The sequence below is a fragment of the Thamnophis sirtalis genome, unplaced genomic scaffold, assembly GCF_051295495.1.
Source record: "Thamnophis sirtalis isolate CommonGarterSnake01/CBP01778 unplaced genomic scaffold, rThaSir2_p1.2 scaffold_5, whole genome shotgun sequence".
NCBI lineage: Eukaryota > Metazoa > Chordata > Lepidosauria > Squamata > Natricidae > Thamnophis > Thamnophis sirtalis.
The window spans coordinates 12915173-12939674 of NW_028261385.1; the positions used below are offsets into that span (position 1 = coordinate 12915173).

General features: G+C 41.8%; 1 protein-coding gene across 2 annotated transcripts in view; it reads left to right on the plus strand.

Annotated features, from left to right (window-relative positions):
* The window catches only part of SMAD4 (SMAD family member 4), a 38909-nt gene that overhangs the window by 1132 nt on the left and 13275 nt on the right, over positions 1 to 24502 (plus strand). For both annotated transcript variants that reach the window (XM_087715330.1, XM_087715331.1), the window contains exons 2-5: positions 18720 to 19039; positions 19258 to 19432; positions 21407 to 21436; positions 23078 to 23290. In XM_087715330.1, the coding sequence (XP_087571456.1) occupies positions 18791 to 19039; positions 19258 to 19432; positions 21407 to 21436; positions 23078 to 23290 (667 nt within the window). In that variant the 5' untranslated portion in view covers positions 18720 to 18790. The remainder of the gene's footprint in view (positions 1 to 18719; positions 19040 to 19257; positions 19433 to 21406; positions 21437 to 23077; positions 23291 to 24502) is intronic.

Sequence of the window (24502 nt, forward strand, 5' to 3'; positions counted from 1 at the left end):
ATATCTTGTTTCTTTCCAGATGGAGGAAAATATCGGAATGATTGGCGGCGCCTAAGGTGTTTTAATAGGCGCTGGATTGAAAGTTGGTCGCCGAAGGTGTGTGTGTGTGTGTGTATATAATGCTTTAAATGTTGATTGTGATGAAGAGTTGCATAATATTTCCAATACAGAAGGGGTAGAAAAAGTATCGTTTTCCATGGTCCTGGGGGGGGGGGGGGGCTGCTTTCGAGGATAATATTTCCTGAATAAGTAGATACATTCTGTGAAAATGTAAGATATTTATCTTTGTTACTAGAATCTGTCACTTAGTTACTGGCAGTGTTATAACATAAGGAACCTGATCGTAGTAGATTTGTTTCTGTTGCAGGGTTCTTTCTATACCACTTGTTTTCAATATTAGTCAACCTGAAACCTCTGTTGAAAAATATTGTAGAAATGAAAACTGATATTGGATATGAATACCAAATTAGCAGATAGATTTTAGATTTTAGCCAGTTCAGACATCTTTCCATTATCTGGGGATGCCTGGTCTTCCTTGAGGGTTGAGAAATAGGTAAAATGATCACCTTGACATTAGAATTCTTGAAACTTTGAAATAGATTAGAAACTGTGGAATACATGATTCTGACTCTCCATAAGTGTCTCAAGCATAAACTTATTTGTGCCTAATTGGACCTAAGGAAAAAGAATCAATCTTGAAATTGATTCTTTGATCTACAGTCATTTTAATGTTTTGCTCACCCTCATTCTGTCCAATGTTGGCCTTCTGATAATAGAATTTATGTGGCTTTTTTCTGTATTGCTCTAGAGAAGCTTAGAGAACTCTCTGGATGAGTTCCTGCAGTGCTGGAAATATCCATTATTATTTGAGGAAATTGCTTTTCTAGATGGAGACCAAAAACAATTTAAAAAGTTTAGATTCCTTTCTATATTACAGAAGAGCATTGACAAAATTTGTTTATGAATGCTAGAGTTTGATAGGAATTTCCAACAATCTATATGGGCAAGCTTAGGTAAAATCTCAATTAATTTAGTAAGGATTTTTATCAAATTACAGCAATATTCTGCTTGTTAATAACCCACTCCACCCCCAAAAACCCTGTTTAAACCTCGTGCAATCAATCCTCCACCCATGTTATTTCAGTACTGTTAAACTTGATATTTAGACTAGACGTGACTCTTTTAATGTCATATGTCTTCAGTTGAGCGACATCTCTGAGATTCAGTTTCTTTTGTAAACAGTTGTGAATTAAAAATACACTCCTACTGTTCTTCAGAGTAACCATCCAGTTTCCATTCTCTTTGAAAGAACTTTTCCTACTATTAAGTGACAATGAAGAAAATGAGATCTCATTGTAAGAGTTATTTCCTGACATTTACCATTTGTCATTTACTTCTCACATTAAGGCATATGTTATATGTTATAGTTCTGTAGCATTATGATTAATCAGCATATAAGGATGTACATGCTTATGGTGAACTTAACCCAGTTTTCTGAGTTTGCACAATACACTTAGCTGGCTGAGATTGCACAATAAATTTGGTTGACATGTGCTTGGCTGCTTTATGGTTGATGTATCTTGTGAATAGCCTCACTCGGACGCAAGTCCCATTGAATTTAATGGTGCTGATTCTCAGGTCCTAGTTTATGTGTTGTTCTGTAAAAATTGACAACACTTATGCTATTCTTCTGAAACGTTATTGAAACATTAGTCTTTCTGTTTACATGCAGTGTTTTTATCCTTTTTAATGATAACATCTTGCATTTTCACACAAAGATGACTATAAATGATTCTTTGTTTTGTTTTTCCTTTTGAATGTCTTACTTGAATTTCTTTTTGACAATATTTTGATTAAATATCTGATTAAAAATCCAAATAATGGGCAAAAGAGAAATGCATCAGGTTTATTTTCTTGTAGTTGGATTTGGCTTCCATCTAATGATAAGTTCTATAGTCTGAAATGTTACTTTTTAATCCCTTAATTCATGCCTATATATGTATTCTCTTTCTGAGAGTCTTGCTCCTTGATAGAGAGGAAGTTGCCATTGGAAATACAAATATATTATATATCTACAATGATTTAGTGAGAACATGTGTCCCCTTTGGATGTTAATGGACTCCAATTCCTGTGAGCCCCCAGCAACATGGCCAGGGGTCAAGGTTGGAATTCTTATTGTGCAATACTTGATAGGCCACAGATTTCTTATTCGCTCTTTAAAAAACCACTTCAGAGCAGTCTTTACACTATTTTACTGCCTACAGAGATAAAGACTTTTGATATAGTATCCTTTCATTAGTTTCTTCCTTGTTATGGCACATGTTTTTCAGGCCTTTGGCTTGTTAACTAGGCTTTTCCTTATTGTAATGGTGTTATTACAGTTCTTGTAAATTGTTTGGTGTCTTACCAAGTTTAAAATAGGATAGAATTACTATACTAATTAAATAAAGTTCATTTTTTTAAAACTGTAGAACAGGATAGGCAGTTAATTTTTTCAAGCGGCCAAATGAGAAACTGGAACTCTTTGAAGGGCTGAAGCAATAGGTTTGTGAAGGTAGAATAGCTATGTACACATGCATACTTTGGGGGGAAAAATAGCAGCCATCCTCAGAACAAAAGCAATGAAATCTTATTGTGTGCATAGTGTACTGTTAATTGCATTTGATATCTAATTGCCAATTGACCTCACAGGGGCTGAACAGGGACAGCCAAAGAGATGGATCTGGACTGGTCTGGTGTAGAAGAACATTTTTATACCTGAAAAGAGGAAGGACATAATCAGACAGATTGAGATGCTGAACCAGTAAGCATTTCCTTCTGTTGTATGGAAGTTTTGAAGAATAATTTTATTAGTAGGAATAATGGCATGCAAAGGCTTTATGGTTCTACAATGGGAAAAAAAGGGGATTTATTAGTTGAAATTAGTAGGGGGTGGTGCGAATTCTATTTTCTGGAAGTCTGATTGTATTGAAACAAATAAATCACCAATACTAATGATAATTTAAATCTTGTATATGTCTAGATGTAATGATGTGTTTTATTTCCTTTCCCTACAAAATAATCATATTTTTAACTACTAATGTATAATATATGTTTGAAAAAATAATGTTTATCATAGTTTGTCACACAATTTATAGAATATGGGTAGGAAATGGTCAGTCTACCCATCTATATACCCATCTGGCCTGTTGAGGCTTCTCCATTTCTCTTGTAATATATTATTAGCCAGGTAAGAAATGGAGATGAGCACCACCCCTTAGATTGGATAGATTGGGCAGGGAAAGCCTTTAGTGTTACCTTTTTTTGCCATGCACTCCTGCAGATTGTTCCACCCAGCTTTACTAAAAAGCTAATAAAACTTAACCTTGCAATTCATCTAAACAGTATTTTTGACATCAGAATTCTAGAATTGGTTTTCCATTGCCTCCCTGACTTTCTCCTTTTTTTACTTCTCCAACTACCGGTAGCTAACATCTGGAATTCCAGGATGCCTCTGAATCCCACTACCAAATAGACTTAATTTTGCTTAGCTTCCAAGATTAGCCAAAGTCCAGCTAGGTGCTGCAGCAGTTAATTTTCTATTGTTTCCAATGAAAAAATAACTTTACAAGACGAAAAATGGATTTGGGGAAAGAAAAGTTAAATGGGCTTTTGCACTGATTTTTTTTTAAGGATAGGGCCAGACAAATTGGTGTGAGCAACCATTATTTAAGAAAAAGTTTCCTTTAGTATATATTTTTTTTAGTATTTTATTAATATTTATAGGCCGCCCTTTTCCCTGAGGGGACTCAGGGTGGCTTACATAAAATGGGGAAGGGAGGGTACAGACAATAGACACAAAATAGTACATAAAAATAAAATAGTAAACAACATTCATTCATCATTCGGGTGGGGACAGATTATCTTTATCCCCAGGCCTGACGGGCTAGCCAGGTCTTGAGGGCTGTGCGGAAGGTCTGGACGGTGGTGAGGGTACGAATCTCCACGGGGAGATCGTTCCAAAGGGTCGGAGCTGCTACTGAAAAGGCTCTCCTCCGTGTGGTTGCCAGTCGACACTGACTGGCAGATGGTACTCGGAGGAGGCCTAATCTATGCGATCTAATTGGTCCCAGGGAGGTAATTGGCAGGAGGCGGTCTCAAGTACGCAGATCCACTACCATGGAGGGCTTTATGAGTGACAAGTAGCACCTTGAAGCGCACCCGGAGATCAACAGGTAGCCAGCGCAGCTCGCGGAGGATAGGTGTTATGTGGGCGAACCGAGGTGCACCCACAATCACAACCTTTAGAGAAATGTTCACCATCTCTACACAAAAGTGCTTTTATCTGGCTTATTTTACTACCATGCGTATGATTATAATCTTACATGATTCTCCTGGGTAATAAACTTCATTAAATTCAGTGGTATTTATTTGAAAATTTGCACACTTAGAATTGAGTGAATTGATCCATTGCTCTTTTGTCAACATACTAAATGAAACCTAGACACAAACATGATTTTGATTTTATAAAGTGTTGCCTTGTGATAGTTAGAGACAACTCTTATAACATACAACCTGACAAGTAGCTATGTTCATACCTTGGTTGATTTGAGTTTGATTTATTATTCCAATGTATAGTATATGACACTGGTGACAATACACCAATGCATTATTTAAACGCATTTCTATTTTATTTGCATTTCTAAAGATTTTTCCTTTGGAAAGTATTTTATGTTTGCTTTCTTTTGCTTGCTACTATTTTTGAATGTGGTTCATAACTGCATTTACTCTACTGTTCATTACCTCAGAACATTTATAAGAAAGGAGCATATAAATCCTAATTTGTTATGAAAATATAGGTATTTATAGATGAATTCAAAAGGAATGTTTGTAAGTAATGAAAATCATTTTCAATGATGATTTAATATTAGTTTCTTTAACAAAACATAATAAATACATCTTTTTTCTGTTTTTCTAACTACCAAAGAGTTTTAATGAATTAATTTGAACTAAAACCCCTTTTTCTATTTCTCCAATGGCCACGAGACACTGCTAATGTTGTTATCAAATGCTAGGGAATTATTTTCAAAGGCTCTAATTGAGAAATAATGGAATAGCTTCCATTTGCCCAATGATACAGTTTTCCTAAGCATATTATCACCATGCATACTTCCAAAATGATTCTCCATCGGACTTCAAATGTCAGTGATGGTGATTACTGAACACATGCCACATGTTCTGCTTAGTAGTTACGGTAGAGTGCTATTGACAAGAAAAATGCATAGATATTAGCACTTGGTTCCATTAAATTGATTTTAAAGATTCTGTTTTGTCACTTAATATTTATTCAGTCTTCAGCCTAATTTTTTAGCATATGTTGTTAATTTTTGCAGAGTTGAAAATCTCAAGATTGGCTTTAATTGATGGGATCATGCAATCTTAACTGCTCTCCTGAAACTGAGAAGGGTGTGGGTGTGTAAATTTGAGATTTCTGTGGGGAGTTCCAAAATGTGGGAGTGGTATTTGAAAATGCCCGTTTTATCAATGGCATTCTCATAATAACAGAATCTGGAGGGTTACAGAAGAAGGTGGCCCTTCAGAAAGCTGGTCTAGAGTTTGAAAAAGTGTAAAGGTTTTCCTTGCCCAGTATGACCAACTTTGGGGAAGGGTAGTGCTCATCTCTGATTCTTAGCTGAAGGAATGTGTTATCCAGAGGCTTCTATCATCATATGGCTAGCATGAAAAGTGGTACCTATTTATCTACTGGCATTTGCATGCTTTTGAATTGCCAGGTTGGCAGGAACTGGGGCAAGTAATGGGAGCTTTCCCAGTGGTGGGTTGCTACCAGTTCGCACCAGTTCGGGCGAACTGGTAGTGACAATTGGGACTGGGTTGTCAAACTAGTAGGAACAGCAGTCTGACCATGCCCCTGAACCGGTTCCCTGGTCACCCATGCCGTTGCTGGCATGTTTTTTTGTCATTTTGTAATGTTCTACATATGCGCAGTACAATTTACAGGCAACTGTGCATGCGCAAGCAATGCATGCAAAGTGCGCATGAAGCAAACTGGCAATAATGCCAGCAGCAACCCACCCCTGAACTCACCCCCTCGTGTGACACTTGGGTCTTGAACTTGGGTTGTCGACTTTCCAGCTGACGGCCACAACATTTTAAATGCTGAGCCATTGCGCCACCCTGGTCTAGAGTCATGTAAGCCTTAAAGGGGACAACTGGCACCTTGAATTGCACCTGGCAATTTAGAGTGGTGTAAAAGGGCCATTTGAAATCTCCAGTTATTCTTTATTAGTAGAATATTACTGTGAGATACAAGGCTCATGAATCAGGTGCTGAAGATCCTTTTATCTGTCTCTATTAAGAATAGTGTTTTTAGCTTCTGTTTGTGTTTCCTCATGTCAAATATATCATTTCCCTATATTAAACTTTCAGGTACGAACTGTCATGTACAGTTATACACTTATTTTTCAGAATTTATATGCTGCTCCAATCCTGATGACCTGGGGTGGGTAGCAGTACTGAAAGTAGATCTTCTCCAGACTTGCTGATTAATGATAGGAAACTAAAGCAATCATGCAGTTGTCTTCCCTGATACATGAACACTTATAGAAGTATAAAAACATGCTTCTAGGAGAGAAAAAAAGATTTTTTTCACCCTGAACTGATCATGGTAACAGACAAAGAGTCTTCTTTATGAAGAAAATGTGCAAGGTATTGGATTATCTTCTTCACAATTTAATGGATCGCCGAGTGTCTAAAGAAAGGAATGAGCTAGAATATTAAAGAAGGATATAGCTCGGTGGTTGAGTCCTTCCCCCTTTAGAAGTTCTTCTGGCAACAAAGTAGAAATGGAAGAACCTAAGGAAAGAGGGAGTTTTTAATTCACACATTAACAATTCCCTATGAGTTTTTAACATATCACTCTATTGCTTTTTATGGAGCTAAACATTGGTAAATGATTGTTACTGAGGCATTAGGTAAGCTATGCAAAGGCTGTAATGATATTTAAAACATGCAGAGAATGCTTCCCAATGCTGTCTCTTAATTGTTCCAAGTATCCCTTTGAGGCTGAAATATTCTGAGGAATGAAAAGGGGGCATTACATTGCATCAGCAGAGCACCTTCTTAATTGGAAAAGCTGTCATTCCTTGAATTCTGTTGCTTGTGTTAAAAAGATGGCTGGGTTGATAGCATAGATTGGAATTTTATGGAGACTGACTGAAGCCACATGGATATGTTAATGGTGGTTCTGTAATTCAACCAATACTTGTGTATTACTAATGCTTTCTCAGAAATGATTTTGGAGCTTCCCAGTTATCTTGAAAGTTAAGCGTTAATTTTAACTCTTATCTAGGAGTGCTGACTATCTTCCAATCAGTATCTTTTCCAGAATTTAAAAGTCAGCTTCAGTAGTTTGCAGTGTTGAAAGCAAGGAAATTATTAAACATGAAATGCTATTACTGAAAGCTGAGAAGACAGCTACATGTAAAAATTATTGAGATTATTTTTGGGCCTAGTGAGGGCTAAGCACTAAGATTGGATTCATTACGGTCTTTAGATTCTTTGGAGGTTGTGTGACTTCCTCCAGCCATTTCCAACACTATCTTTCCCTTGAGCATGAACTTTTGCTGGAAGAAAGTCTGTGAGTTTAATAACATTTGACTGAAATGCTGTCTTTTAAGCTTCCTCTCCTAGAGTGTTAGACATGTGCAGATGTTCTCTCAGCAGGTGCCATTGTTCAATTTGTGACTGTCACCTGGAGCTATGCAAAGATCTGAGGCACATATTAGTGTTTTAAAACTGAAAAGAAGAAAAATGGAAATAATGAAGGAAGTACATGAGTGGTGTGTGAAGAAGATCAATGACAAGAGCTTGCTTGCCTTTTGTAATATTTGGATCTAGGGCCACCCAAGAAAATTGAACAAGACAGATTCACATTACCTGAAAAGAAAGAATTAATATAACATTTGCTATCACAAGATAGCTTTGAGACTGCTAACGGAAGGTGAAACAGAGCCATGGATAGTAAAAACTATGGGAAAAGGCTTGCTGGCTTCTAAGCCAGTAAATGTAAGCATTTAAGCCCAGAGAGCTAACTGACTTGGTTCTTGGAAGCTTGTTGGCTGTCTTTAGAATGCTGGGAAAATTGGGATCCTGGACAAGGTAAGTCTTTTCTCTTTTATGCTTTTGAGATGAAAAAACATTAAGCAACTTGTGGTGCAAATTTGCAATGAAATGGGTAGCTGCCTCTTTCATCCCTTATCATGTAGAGCAGGGGCCAACCTTGGTAACTTTAAGCCTCCAGGCTTAAAGTTGCCAAGGTTGGAGACCCCTGATCTAGAGTCTGACCTAGAAAACAACTGCAACAACAAAATGTCTGTGAAACAGGTTACAAAAAGAGGTTCAGTGTGCAGGAGGTTAGTTTTCCTCCTTTGAGCCCTTTTTACTCGTGTAATTGCTACCGTAGTTTTATATAAGCATGTTTTATGTATACATTTTGAAAATAAAATAAAATTATGCAGTGCTTTAGACTGGCGGGCAGAAATGTGCTTTAGAGTATATGGGATTGCAAATATAGGGCCTTTCTATAACTCCCTTTTTTAGAATTGCACAACAGCTGCAAGATGCCAAAAAAGGTGTGGCTATTTTCAAGTGTTGCAGACAGGTGCTACTTTCACTGCATGCTTGGAAACAGATTTTTATCTCATTTGTTTCTTTGTTTGGAATTTAAAGTCAGATTTATTAATTTAACCCTGTGTTTCCAGTTTTATCTTAATTTGATATCTGCCTTTCCCTGATTGCCTATTGCGCATCTATCATTCAACTGCTGCTTTCGGTACTCATTATTATATAACCTCCTCCTTTTCTCAGATTTGTTTTTTCAAGGTTTCAATATCAAGAAATTCCTTAAAGGAAACTTAATGCACTTGAATTTGTTTTATGTATGTTTGCATAAATTCAGAGCAGGGAACAGTCCATTTTCTGGAGTGAGGGACAGGAGGCTCCAGTGGATGGTATTGACACGGCCATTTGGGATGAAGCTGAAGACACGCCTCTGTGCTCCACCCTTCCTTCTCCACTTCATCTCAGTCCGGCTAAAGACGAGACATATTTTTAACTTCTCCTGTAATTTCTATCTCTACTGGAACCTCCTTGCCACTGTAGCTAGCTCTCTGCTCTAGCCTGTAAGTAGCTCTACGTGGTTTTCCTTTCCAACGACCAGGGAGTGTTACTTTGTATCCTTGGGATCCGAGAGAGTGTTGAGGTCGCCGCAGCCATTTCCGGCTTTGCCAAGCACATGGCGCCGATCCCTGGGTTTTTTTATGCGAGCGGGAGGCTAGAGGCTAGGGATTCCCAGCCCCGAGCCCCCCCCCCCCAATTGCACCAATCTACTGGAAACGGCTTCAGCAGCTGGATTCGAGCCACAGAGAGCATGGAGCGCTGGGAAGAGCGCAAAGAAGTTTTTTGTTTTCTTATTTTGAACTGTGAGCGCATTGCGGAGCGGAGGAGAGCGCACGAAGTGACCCGGGCCGAGGCAAGCCTCAGCGGCAGCCCCCAAACACATCGTCCTCGGTGCTGAGGCAGGGGCTGTCCAGAAGGGGAGAAAGCATCATTCATTCAGTTTGTTTTCTCCTTAACTGTTGCAGCGGAAGAGAGGGAGAGCCAGGAGTCTGCTCAAGGAGGGTGAGTAGTTTTTTCTTTATTTTCCTTATTCCCCCACGTGGCCAGATGGCGGAGGAGGCGGGGGGATCTCCTTCTCCCCCATGCTCCCCTGCGGAGGGACCTTCAACCAGGCAGCGACCCACTGCTTCTGCCAGGGCCCTTAAGGCTGCAAACTCCCGCCCCTCTCGTGCCACCCAGAGGGACGAACTGAGGAGGCACAAGGCTCTCTCAAAGGCCTAGAGCCAAGGTGGCGCAGTGGTTAAATGCAGCACTGCAGGCTACTGCTAGATCAGCAGGTCAGCGGTTCAAATCTCACCGGCTCAGGGTTGACTCAGCCTTCCATCCTTCCGAGGTGGGTAAAATGAGGACCCAGATTGTTGGGGGCAATATGCTGACTCTCTGTAAACCGCTTAGAGAGGCCTGAAAGGCCTATGAAGCGGTATATAAGTCCACTGCTATTGCTATTGCCTTTTCCAGGGCTGAAAAACTTGAGGACCTTGCAAGGTAGGCTTAGTGCCTCCCCCCCGTTCCAGATCCCCATTGGGGGGTGAGTTCCAGTCTGGACTCCCTCCAAATTCCCCACGGAGATTTTTGGGGGAAAGGTCTCCTTCCCCTCCTCTTTCCCTGGAGGACCAGGATTTGGACTTGGAAGATTCCTGTGCCCACGTGTATCCTAGGGAGGATCAGGCCCTGACCAAGTCCAGTGTAGCTCCCCAAGCTGGGGTAACTCAGGAACCAGAGAATTCCGCTGGGATTCTCTGGATGTAGATGATCTGCCAAGGGGGCTGCAAAATCTCATTGAAAGAGCAATTGCCTCTGGAATTGTGCATGGATTGCAGCAGCAGACTGCTCAGTCCTTAGCACCAGATCCTAGGGCCAGCTCATCCCAGGCTTGGCCTCCATCCAATCCCGTGAGCTGCCCTACCTCTCCTTCCCTCATTAGTGAAGGTTCAGTAACAGGGGACAGACCCCAGAGAGATCATGACCTGTCTGAGGATGAGGAGGATGACAAGCTGGAAACTCCGGCATTTACTGGACTATTCCCCCCAAATTTATTCCGGTCTCTTCTACGCAAAGCGCGTGCTATTGCACAGGTAGAAGAGGAGGGGGGATAGATGGAGCTAGGGAGGGGGCCAAGGAAGGCTCCTGCACGCCAGGATAGGCCTGCAGCAAAAAAGCCCTGGGGCCCAGTCTTTTCTGAACCCAAGGTGGTGAAGGAGGAGATTCCTGCCCCTCACCTCTTCCTGGAAGTCATCAAGAAGCAATGGGAAAAGCCCACCGCCTTCCCAAACCTTGGCAGTAACGACAGACATTTTTATAACATTGAGCCAGATTTTTCCAAAGCATTACAGTTACCAGCCATGGACCCACCTGTGGTGGCTCTGGCGTCGCCTGCATCCCTGGTGGCCAAGGACATTGCAGACAACCTTAAGGCAGATGACAGGAAGGCGGAGATAACCCTGAGGAAAACATTCCAGTCAGCGGCCTGGCAGCAGCATCGGCTTCATTCTTCAATCGCACAGCGATCCCGTGGATGGAGAAGAGCCAGTAACGCATTCCTCCAAGGATGTGTGACTGCATCAGAATTTGAACAAGTTAGTGGCAGTTGCGCAGTTTTTGGCTGATGCCACACTAAACGTGATGAAGTTTGCTTCCAGGGCTATGGCGTCATCTGTGACCTCCCGTCGCCTCCTCTGGCTCAGGGAGTGGCAGGCAGACAGCAAGTCCAAAAGGCAGCTGGCATCACCCGACTACACGGGGGGGCTCCGTCTTCGGGGCAGCCCTGGAACTGCTCCTCATGGAGGACAAAAACAAAGAAAAAGTCTTATCCACCTCGTCGAAGAAGGCGGAACAAAGGTCAACCCCGTTTTACCGCAAGCCCTCGTACCGGCCCCTGGAACAAGAGGAGGTAGCAGAGCAGGTAGTCTTTTCCCAGGTCAGAGAGGACATCTGACCGCAACTTCAGTAGGGACAGATCCCACTTTCAGCCTCAGAGTAAGCGGCCCTTTCGAGGGGGAGGTGGGCGCTCCTACCACCGGGGCAAATAGGTTGAACCCGATCCCACCATTGGCAGTCGCCTGGCTCTCTTCTCCGAGGCCTGGGCGAGAATTTCCTCTGACGCCTGGATAATCAGCACTGTCTCACACGGGCTTCGGCTAGAGTTCCTTTCCATCCCCCCCAACCACTTTCGCACATTTCCCCCGGCGCAAAATCTAGACAAGCGCAGGTGGATGCGTCAGGCCATTGAGCATCTGCTTGACATTGCTGCGATAGAACCGGTCCCCTCGGACCAGGTGGGCCGGGGGTTCTACTCAAATCTGTTCCTCGTGCTGAAAGCTTCGGGGGGTTGGAGAGCTATTCTCGACTTGAAGCTCTTGAACCAACATCTTGTGTACCGCAAGTTCAAGATGGCCTCGCTTAAATCCATTCCAGCAGGCATATGGGAGGGGGATTACATGGCTTTTATAGATCCCCTGGCGGCTTATCTCCATATTCCCATCCTCCCACGCCACAGGCAGTACCTGCGGTTTTCCTACCTGGGCTGCCACTTCCAATACAGAGCCCTTCCCTTTTGGTTATCCTCTGCACCTAGAGCATTCACCAAGGTACTGGCAGTGGTGGCAGCCTACCTAAGGGCCCTTTCCCATTAGGCTATATTGCTACCTGGATGACGTCCTCGTCCAGGGGGCATCCCTGGGTCAGACGAGGGCGGACCTCTGGCAGGTCGTGGACACCCTTCAGGGGCTGGGGTTCTCCATCAACTTTGAAAAGAGTTCCCTCACCCCGTCAACTAGAATTCTCCATTTAGGAGCAGACATAGACTCCCGTGCAGGAAAGGTTTTTCTCTCCCCGGACCATAGGGCCAGTTTGGTTAAGATGATTAAGCAGGTCCGTAGGGACCGTTATGTTCCCATAGCCTTTCTATCCAGTTTGTTGGGAAAACTCATATCCTGCATCGAGGTAGTACTGTGGGCATGGTTGCACGCCAGGACTCTGCAGTGGTGACTCCTACCGTTCTAGAGAGCCAGCACCAGCAGCTCACCGGCCAAGGTCGAGGCCACCCCTCAGGTACGGATTTTCCTCAAGTGGTGGCTGTCCCCAGTCTTGCTCAAGCGGTGCGAGTTCAGGGACCAGGAGCGCCTCGTTCTCACCACAGATACTAGCCTGTTCAGCTGGGGGGCGACCCTGGGGTCCCAGTTGGCGCTGGGCCGGTGGTCCTGGCAGGAACTCCAATACAATATCAACTGGCTGGAGCTCCGGGCGATCCATCTGGCGCTTCGATATTTCCGGACCGCTGTTGAGGGTCATCACGTCCTGGTACTCACCGACAACGTGGCAGCCAAGGCCCATATCAATCAGCAGGGCGACACGTGTTCCAGGGCATTGCACACCGAAGCGATGTCGCTGGGCAGAGAGACATCTGCGGTGGATCCAGGCGGAGCACATCACGGGGATCGACAACCATCAGGCCGTCTGGCTCAATCGAGAGATGGTGGACAACGGAGAGTGGAGCCTGTCCCAGGAGCTGTTCCAGAGCATCTGCCGGAGGTTCGGACGGCCAGTAGTGGACCTCTTCGCCACTCCAGCCAACAACAAGCTTCCGCAGTTCTTCTCTCGGTTCCCAGCTCAGGGAACGGAAGGAGTCGACGCTCTTTGCGCAAGGTGGCCAAGGGGACTTCTGTACGCTTTTCTTCCCCTCCCCCTCCTTCCCGGGATAGTTCAGAAGCTAGTCAGGGTGCAGGCAGAGCTGATCCTGGTGGCTCCTCACTGGCCGAGGAGACCCTTGTTCGCAGACCTCAAGATCATGTCAGTCCAGCCTCCATGGCGGATACCGGAGGGGGAAATAGAGCTGCACCAAGGGAAGCTGATGCACCCGGAACCACACTGGCTGCAACTAGCCGTGTGGATATTGAGCAGGAGCGCCTAAAGGGAGCTCAATTTTCTCTGCGGGTGATTAGAACCATAGAGGCCTCTCGCAGAAATGCCACCTTGAGGATCCATGACTCTACATGGGTGGCTTTCATTTCCTGGTGCCAGGCAAAATGGATTGAGCCCACCATGGCCTTGGTACCGCAGGTCCTGGAATTCATCCAGGATGGTCTAGACAAGGGTCTCGCCCGGGGGACTGTGCGCAGGCAACTAGCCGCCCTTGCCACGATCCTCCCGGGCGTGGGCCCAGTTCCTCTCACCCAGCTTCCTGTTGTGAAGAGGTTCCTTTGGGGGGGTCTTCAACCTGTACCCCCCAGTGGTGCATAGATTCCCCACATGGAATTGCCCCACTGTGCTACGGGCTCTCATGGAGGAGCCCTTTGAGCCATTAGAATGGTTAGCATGAAACACCTAACCCTTAAGGTGGTATTCCTAGTCGCCATCACGTCGGCTAGAAGGGTGTCAGAGTAGGAGCACTCTCCTCTAGGGAGGACTTGTGCATGTGCCACAACAACAGGGTCATTTTGAGGTTGGACCCAGCCTTCCTAAGGTGAATTCCATATTCCACCGTTCCCAGGAACTTGTTCTCCCTGATTTCTGCCCTAACCCGGCTAGAGAATGGGAACAGCAGTGGCACAGTTGGACATCAGACGGGCCCTGTGTATTTACCTGAAGCGGACGGCCTCCTTCCAAAGGTCAGAGGCAGTCTTCCTATCTTTCCAACTGTCATCTCTGGGTAGGAGGGTAACGCCTTCCACCATTAGCCGGTGGATCAGCTTAGCCATATCTCTAGCATATGAATCCCAGAAGTTGCCAGTGCCGGCCGGCATCACAACACACTCGAGAAGCGCTGCCACCTCGGCGGCTTGGGCCTCCCAGGCCCCCATAGAGGACATTTGCAGAGTGGCTACATGGGCATCCCCATTGCTGTTGTTCCAACATTACAGATTGGATGCGTTCGCATCGGCTAATGCAATGTTTGGGTACAGCAGGTTATTGCAGAGCATGAGTTCCCCGCCCATGGGACTTAGCTTTGGTAGGTCTCATCCACTGGAGCCTCCTGTCCCTCGCTCTGGAAAATGGCAGTTGGTCTTACCTGAACTGCTATTTTCTGGGCTCGGACTGAGGCTCCAGTTCCTGCCCTAGGTAGTAGGATAGCTGGGGTGGTGGGAGTTCTCCTTTGTGCCTTGTTTTCAGGTCTGAGGGGAGCTCACTTCGATGAAGTGGAGAAGGAAGGGTGGAGCACAGAGGCGTGTCTCATGGCCAAATGGGTGTGTCAATACCATCCACTGGAGCCTCCTGTGCGAGCCCCCAAAATAGCAGTTCAGGTAAGACCAACTGCCATTTCCACTCCCTCCCAGAGCTTTGGTGCCTAAAAATTTTGTACTCTCCCTTGCTAAAGAGAGCAAAACAGCAGCATCAGAGTACTGCTTTGGTGGTTGTAGAAAGACAGGAAACATTTCCGAGCGATATATATTTTTTTTTCTAAAGCAACTGTACTCTTAATTATTCAGGTGAAGGGTAGATAAAAGATTGCAATCCAATTCCACAGTTTTGTTTATTTTACAATAGGTGTGCTCTGAGGTCCAAGGTATGTTCATGTGTAATAGAATATTCTTCGCTTGGTTGAATGGTAAATCAATTGGTAAAATATGTTTTATCTTTTTAAGCAATTTTTCAAGCATTTTGGTTTGTCTAGAGTTAGTAAAGGGGGAATCCTTGACTTATGACCACAACTGAACCCAGAATTTATGTCACTAAGGGAGAAATTTGTTAAGTGAGTTTTGTCCCATTTTACGATTTTCCTTGCTGCATTTCTTAAGTGAATCACTGCAGTTGTTAAATTAGTAACAACTTTGCTTGCTAAAAAGTCTCAAAAAAATGGTCACATGACCCCAGGACACTGCAACCGTCATGAATATGAACCAGTTGTCAAGTGGCCGAATGTAAATCATGTGACCTTGGGATTGCTGCAATGGTAATAAGTGTGAAAAATCTTTCATAAGTCATTTTTTCCAGTGCTGTTCAAATGGCCACTAAACAAACTGCCATAAGTCGAGGACTACGTGTAGTATGTTGCTGAATTTCTGTTACACAATGTTGTTGGATCTGAGCTAAACTGTTCAGAACCTCAGTTCCATTTTTACTCTGTCTCTTGAGTGCTTTATTATTTTGTTATGGAGGTCTGTATGGTTGTATTTTTGGAAGGCAATATATAAAGATGAGGATGAGAAGAATGGAACAACTATATCTTGTGATACTTCTAAGAAGGCTGTTTTTTATGAGAAGAGAGGCACAGAAAGTGAATAACCTAAAGAGAGGTGCAACTTTGCTGGATGATGATGGGTCCTTGTCTCTTCTATTACACCCTTTGCCTCTGCTGCATGGTGCAGCTTCTGTTGAGTTCTTGTGGGTAGTTGTTTTTCCCTCGCTTGTGGATTGTAAGTGTGCCCTTGTCCTTGTTGTTTTTGTGTTTTCTATGCTGTGTTTACTTGTTGTAGCTGGCCAGAGTCACGATTTTTTAGATGAGCAGATATATTAATTGGAAGAAGAGAAAGAAAGAAAGAAAAGTGGAGAAAGGAAGGAAGAAAAGACAAGACAGTTGAATTTTACACTTCTGTTGTCACCATATTTCTGGAGAATGGAAACACTTTGACAAGTGCTAGGGTTCTCACAACATGAGCAACTTAGCTGCAAACTGTGAATAACAACAACAACAACAACAACAACAATGAAAAGCAAATTGAAGTTTCACTTTCTGGCTCTACAGTAGTTGCTTTGAAGTATCAAACCAGAGAACAGGGGCCTTATCTCCTTTTGTGATGAACACAGAAGCCTCCATATTATGATTTTAGAATGAATGTAACTGCAGATAAGAAGGAAAAATGTAAATCTAGCTTTTACCACTGATTAAAAAAAAAGAAGCAACATCTCAATGGTCTCCCATAGAATTGTGGGGAGACTATACCCAGATCTTTTAAGTGGGGTCTGGACTCATGTAGATTAAGATTGTATCAAATAAGCAAGAATTAAGTTGGCCAAACTCCCAAAACTTTTCCAAAATAAAAGCCAGAGACAGATTCTTTGAAGCAGAGAACAATTTCCAAATATCAGGATCCATAGAGCAAAATCACACACTTGAAAATAGAATAATAATTATATTATGTCTGATAAATTTTGCTTCTCCAGCCAGGTGATCCTGACTAATAACTGCTTCTATAAATTGCAACTTTGGTTCAAAACTTTTAAGAGCACTTCCTGTTAACTCCCTAGAGTAGTGGTTCCCAAACTTGGCAACTTTAAGACTTGTGGACTTCAACTCCCAGAATTCTCCAGTCTTAAAGTTGCCAAGTTTGGGAACCACTGCCCTAGAGCCATGATGGCAAACCTGTGGCACGCAGAGCCCTCTCTGTGGGCACGTGAGCGTTGTCCCAGCTTAGCTCCACTGCACCTGCGTGGGTGCCCTCCACCAACCAGCTGGTTTTCGGGTCTTTGCCGTGCATACGTGGGGGGGGCACATGCAAGAGATGTGCATGCGTGCATAGTGGGGCAGGGCACATGCATGGGGGTTGAATGTGCATGTGTGAGGGAAGGCACACACGGGGGTCACACGCACATGCGTGGGGGTGGGGCACAACGGGGGGTTTGCTCATTGCATTATGGATGTATGTGTGCACATGTGCGCTTTTGGCACTTGGCGACGAAAAGGTTAGCCATCCCTGCCCTAGAGATTACTGGCTCAGAATATGTCATCGTCTCTTGCGTTCTGTTATTCTCAGATTCCCTGTCCATCTGCCTTCTCTACACATCAAACAGTCATCATTTTTTTGCTCAATGACTGTTTTCTGGACTCCAAGTCACACCCTCCCTCACTTCCGTCCTGTCCCCACAGAAGTTCATCTTCACTCCTACCACAGTTCCTCCTATGTTTTCCTAAGTCCTCTACTTCTTCTGAAAACTAACTCACCCTATAACTGTTTACAATCTCCATATTGCTAATATTTTTCTAGCAATCTTTATCCCTTTTCCAGGTATTCTTTTTCCCAGGTGATCTCCCTTCCCCTTTGATATCTCATGCCTACTTCCTTTTAAGAAAAGTTTTTTTTAAAACAATAAGAGGAATTGAGAAGAACCTCTTGGGCAAGTCCAGACAAATTTTCTCCTCTTCCCCCCTTCCCCACCTTGGACTTTAAAGTGAAAAATAATCCCTGTTGTCTTACCTGGGCAAATCTAGACTTGCCTGTCTTGTCCTCCCACATGTTCCTAAGCATTGCTGCTGTTTCTAAATCAGGATTTCCTAAATGTTTTGCCATCACACCTCACTTTACTGCAATCTTGTTGTACAAGTATCGGTAATCCTCAATTGAGCCCAAAATTTCTGTTAAATTTGTTAAATGAGGTTTGCCCCATTTTACTCCATTTTACTTTTCTTGTTAAGTTGGTGACACGGTTGTTAAGTAAGGCTGGTTTCCCCATTGACCTGTCTTGTCAGAAGGATCACATGACTCTGGGACACTGCAACTTTCATAAATATGAACCAGTTGTCAAGCATCCAAATGTAAATCTCGTGACCATGGAGATGCTGCAATGGTTGTTAAGTGTGAAAAATGGTCATAAGTCACTTTTTTCAGTGCCATTGTAACTTTAAATGGTCACTGAATGAACTGTTGTAAGTCAAGGACTATCTGTACATACTTGGCCTAAAACTCAAAAAGAACAATACAAACAATGCAGTGAAACTTGGATAAAGGTGGATAAAGGATTGAAGCAATGTACCTAAAAAATTCTTCACACTTCTCCTGGACCAACATAAATTTTGGGCTCAATTGTGGTCATAAGTTTGAGGACTACCTGTGTTGGATTTGCAAGGTTAGCCCAATTCAATTACAATCTATGCTCTTTGAAAAAACTGGAAAGGGAAAGATGGCACATTTTATATATAAAAAAAAACAACAGCAACCCTCCAACCTTTATGTTTTTGGGAAAGAAGTATGTTTGAGTTAGACTACTTCTCCATCCAATTCATTTTACTCAATTTAAATATTATAGTGGTAACTGAGAAAAATATGGCAGACCCACAGAAAACATTTCATGGCTGTTCTTGTAATGTTTCGCCATTTCTTTTCTTTTAGGCTTTCCCTAGACGTAGTCTCTGGCCCACTGGTTGGCAGAGATCTTTCGTCTTGAAGTGAGAACTGTACCAATGGACAGTATGTCTATTACCAACACGCCAACCAGTAATGATGCTTGCCTGAGCATTGTTCACAGTTTGATGTGCCATCGACAAGGAGGGGAGAGTGAAACATTTGCAAAGAGGGCTATTGAAAGCTTAGTTAAAAAACTCAAGGAGAAAAAAGATGAACTGGATTCCTTGATCACAGCCATAACCACAAATGGAGCTCATCCTAGCAAATGTGTTACCATTCAGAGAACGCTGGATGGAAGGCTTCAGGTTAGTAGCAGCATATCTAGTGCTGTGATGTTCTTTATTTTATGTAGTGACAAAGAAAGAATGGAAAATCGCCATGCTTGCCTATAACCTGTGGAAATGGTGCTTACAGATGAATGTTTTTGTAGTGTTCAGTAGAGTATAAAATATTTCCTTCAATTCTTGGATGATTTTCCTCTGATTTTCCAGTGAATTTTTCCCATGATTTCCAATCTTTTTAGGTGGCTGGTCGAAAGGGCTTTCCGCATGTAATTTATGCACGGTTATGGAGGTGGCCTGATCTTCACAAAAATGAACTCAAACATGTCAAATATTGCCAGTATGCATTTGACTTGAAATGTGACAGTGTCTGCGTGAATCCATATCATTATGAGCGTGTTGTGTCACCTGGCATTGGTAAGTTTGTTCATAAATCCATGCAAATTGTTGGATTTAAATTAGAAATTGGGTTAGCTTTAACAACAGATTCCTGACTCCCCTATTTTCTGAGTCATCTGTTTTGATTTCTACCTTGCAAGGCAGTAGATTCCAGAGTGCTAGAAAAGATTCTTGTGGTTGGTCAAGGGATCTTTCAACATTGTATTTTTCTCCCTATTCTCTTTGGTTGTAGGGAAGATATACCAGGAACAGTGACAACCAGAAACAAGGTTGCAGTGCTTAAGTGCAATGTTAGTCATTCCAGCAGGGTTTTTTTTATTTTTATTTCAAAGAAAGAAACTTAAAACTCCCGGGAGATATCCCTGAGAGAACAGCTGTCATTTAAAATATTCCAGATTCTTTCCTGCCACTATAGTGAGGAATTAGTCAAATTTCTCCAAATGATTTCTTCTGCAAGAAATGTTCTCCTGGAGCTCCATAGAGACATGGTCCCTTCTGGCCTTGGATTCTCCAGTGATTTTGAATTCTTTGCTTACCCTTCCTTATCTTTGCATTGCAGCATTCAAGAGACCTTTTGTTTCATAGTTGTGGGTTTTAATGTTGCATTCTACTGCTGTTAAGGGTCAAGGCAAGTTTTGTGACAATTGAGCCGTCTTTTGCAGCCTTTAGGCTAAATAGCCTTGAAAAGCTAGAAAGATGGTTGGATTCAAAGTGTACTTGGATGGAAGAAATCCTTGAGGGCTACATTGAGAAATCAAAACACATTCTGGAAAACAAAAAGCAGTGGCAAATAGTTTAGTGTTAATACTAAGAAAGCCACATACTGGCCCATATAATTTCAGGAGTGAACTCGGTTCAAGGTAGATTTACAATTAGCTCAGATTTCCTCACAGATTTCATGGTACTTTGTGGAAGACTCTTGAAACCTTTTGCCTCATGGACTGTATTTTGAATGTGGTGAATAGATCTTTAATCATTCCTTAAAGGTCTAAAGGGATTAGAAAAAAGTCTGACAATAAATGTTTCCCTTGATGGAAAGGAAGAATTAATTGGTCCCTTGTCCAACTTTGAAAGCTGTTGTGTGTGTGTTTTTTTTTAAAGTATTATTGTTATCAAACAAGAAAGAAATATTGCATTTGTGAAATATTATCATGGGATTATATTCCAGAAATGATAGGATAGAAAGACAGCTTCCAGTTTGATATAAACTTTTGTCAAGTAGAGAATTTAAGAACATAATTTAATAACTTTATATGCATATTTATTTAAATGGTCACCCATTTCAAAAGAATGACTAGGTGGTATATAGGGATCAGAACAAGAAATACAGCATAGAATTCCCACAAAGATAATGCAGCAACCTCAGTCACAAAAATCACATCATCAGTAGCAGCAGAACTCACCTAATCTGACTGAAACAACTCATGAAACAACCAGGTATTGGGGCCTTATAAAAGGTGTATTGTCACAGTTTTTTTTACATAAATCCAGGCTAGTGGGCTCCAAAATCCTAGAGAGCGAACAGAAACCCCTCCCCAACCTGGCCTATAAGAAACACACCCAAAGGACTCACTATTTGTTATGCCTCTCTTCCCAGATTCTGCCCTAGCTCCTGTTCCTCTACTACTATTTGCAAGTCCTACTTCTGGAAAACAGTAACTCTTCTACTTTCCTTAAGCTGCTTCAGGCTGTTTTAGTTTCACAAATAAACACAAACCATCTTCACATTCACTCCAACAGCACAACTCCAACATTACCATACCCAGCTGCTTCTCTGCTCAGCTTTTACAGTTGCTGGACTGGCTAAGCCAGGGAGAGATCTTAAAGGGATAGGGCACCAACGGCCCAGTGCTGGTCATTTTTCAGGCAGCCTATCCTCTGATGCATATCTACATATTTCTGTTCATTTTTTGTTTAAACATTTGGATGGTAAAAATGTTTATTCACTAGTATTTAAAACTGGTCTAATCACTGTATATTTTCTCTTTAAAGATCTTTCAGGATTGACTCTGCAAAGTTCTGGTAAGCTATACATAACATTTTCTGCATTATAAACAACATGGAATCTTAAATTCAAAGCTTCATAAACATTGGGAAAACTATTTTTCTGCAGTAGAAAGAATGGCGAATTCTGTATTATGCAGTTACATGAGTCACAAGGAAGTGTTCTGTCATTATATGAATGCAGAGAAAGAGAAAATATGATGTTATGGTTGTTATTCTTGTTTGTGTTCTTAAAGGAATAAAGAAAAATTGCCAATTATTGCTTGAGACCTTTAACTGGTTACTCATTGTATGTGACTAACATTGCCCCCTGATGGATTTAGTCAATAAAAAGACTCTTTACCAAGAACTAAAAGAAGTAGTTTAGCAATCTAAATGAGATACTGTATGTATCTGAACTCATAAATTTCTAATTTCTGGGTGTCCACTAATGCATTGGGTTAGATACACTTAAACCTGGAATAAATCCATCGAATAAGTCTGATCCATCTTACTGTGATTTACTTGGCTAGTTAATTGATCTTAGCTGCTTTCTACGTGCAGTTTCTTGTACACATATTGATTTTGGATTTATTATATTTCCAAACTGGGATAAAATCCCAACTGGGTTTTATTTTGTCCTCAGATTGAATGAAATCCATTCTCATTGATTACATTGAAAAAAGTCCCCTGTATGCTAAATGACTTTTTTTCCATAATAGGTTTGTGTGGGGAGGATGCTGGCTCTGGGTTTATATGCATAAGAGTCAGTTGGATATGACTGCTAATGGAATCGATTTTTGCTGATGTATAAGAGCTTTCAGCTTCTCCCATGCACCCTCAGTATCTCCTTGGGGGAAAGGGGGGAGGAAGAGGAGAGAGACCATTTCTGCTCATTGAGTGTTGAATTTCAACATGTATCTGTAGCAACAACAGGGGAAGAGTTCTGTGCCCTTCACAGGTTGCTTTTGTCGTCTTGCCAATGATTGGCTTATTGTCTGCATTTCCTACAGAAACCGTGGAACTTGTTTGTATCATTTTGATATCATGGGCACCACTCTTGGTTGGGGATGTTCTTTTTTTATTATTATCTTTTTGCCATTGTTCTGATTTACATATTTTTGTTTTTCTATACTGATGTAGGACTTTGCCTAAAGTCCTTTGTAATTGGGGAAGATAAAATTAGTTGTAAATAAATAGTTGTCAAGTATAATCTGTAGAGTCCAGAATAATTTAAATGTCCAAGAATTCCAGGGAGATGCTAGAGATTCTTGACATAAACACCCAAGAGCTTGGATGAGAGGAGGACTATTTTGATCCATTACAGTGGACTTTAATATGCATAAATAAGAAATAATGATTTTTTTTCTTTCAAAAAGGATATCACCATCACTTGGAACTTTTGTATCTTAAGCTTAATTGTGCATCCTGACAGCATTGTTCCATTTTATTCTGAATATCTCAAATTATGATTATTTCTGGTACTTTTAGGATCAGCCTTCTCTTTTCATTAAAACTTTCTCAAATCCATTTATTTCAGCTATGCTTCTTTGTCATTTCAAGTAATCCTTCTCTATCTGTGGTATCAAGTGAAAATAGCTTTTCTTCCTTCTGTGTGTTTTACAGCAGTCTTTTGTGTATTTTTTCTCCTTAATCTTTTACATTTGTCTTTTATCACAGCACCTCCCATGTTAGTAAAAGATGAGTATGTACATGATTTTGAAGGGCAGCCGTCACTGTCATCTGCTGAAGGCCATTCAGTTCAGACGATTCAGCATCCCCCGAGTAACAGAGCACCCACTGAATCCTATAGTACTCCAGCTATGTTAGCGCCTTCTGAGCCTAGTTCTGCCAGCACTACAAATTTTCCCAACATTCCTGTTCCTTCCACAAGTAAGATGATTATGCTGACCACCATTTGAAAATGCATGTTGTCCATCCCACTTTGTTTTAGAAACCCCGGCTGTGATTAATCAGGCCATTAATATAAACGGATTACTAAATGAATCGAGAAACCATGGAATCCTGTTTGATAATTATATTGTATAGTATAATTATATGTAATTAATTAAATATCATTGTAATTTGGTTAGATTGATGTGTTTATTCTCATTGTATTCCTTTGTCATTGTTTACTTTATTGTTCTGTTATTTTACTTCTGTTTACACACGTTTTCATTTTCTTTCCTTTTTATTATTGTAAACTGCCTAGAGTAGCATCCACAGTGAGATAGGCAGCTAATAAATTTAACAAATAAATAAATTGCCATTAACTTAATGGTTAAAAATAATGATTGTTACTTGATCCCTTTTATGGAGGTAGAGCTGTAATCCAGATTCCCTTTCTTGCTTCCTTGCTTTTTTTTATTTCTTTCATTTATGTGCTGTTTCAGTCTGCTGTGTCTTGGCACCTTATAGTTCTACATTATATCAAACAACATGGGGGTAGAGAGGTGGATGGGTATTCATACACATGTATATTGTATCTCTCATTGGGTGCAAATTCTAACCTCCAGATTTTAGTTTCCAGATTAGAAAGCATGTTTAGTTCTCAGAGTCAGAAAGAGAACTGTGGTAAACTGGGTATCTGTACATTATGTTAAGAAAGAAAAATTAGAAAATAGATCAGTGTTAAGGGAGATGCATAGTAATTAGATAAATAGTGCCTTTTTCATCTTTTTAAAAGCGTTTTTACAGTATCTCCTACTTTGCATAATTCTAAAAGACTCCTTGCTGTTAAATTCACAGCCCACGGGCCAGATGTGTCACGTGTTGGCCACGCCCACACCCAGTTTAAGTGAAGAGGGAAAGTCGCAATATGTCATATGACGCTGCCGTTATGACGCAAGTTTGACACCCCTATCTTAGATCGAGAAAATAACTCCATGCTTTTACAAGCCTAGCACTGCTTTTTATGACTTTAGGCCCAGGTCTAAGTAGACGAAACAAACAGGGAGCCATCAAGATCTTACTTTGGATGCCAAATAAGCACTCTTAAGTAATACAGGAAGATTGTGCTGGTGGCTTCTGTCCTGCCTTTTTGGTAGAGTGGTATTCTTTGCCCTTGCATTAAATTATTCACATTTATTACTTAGAATTAAGCAG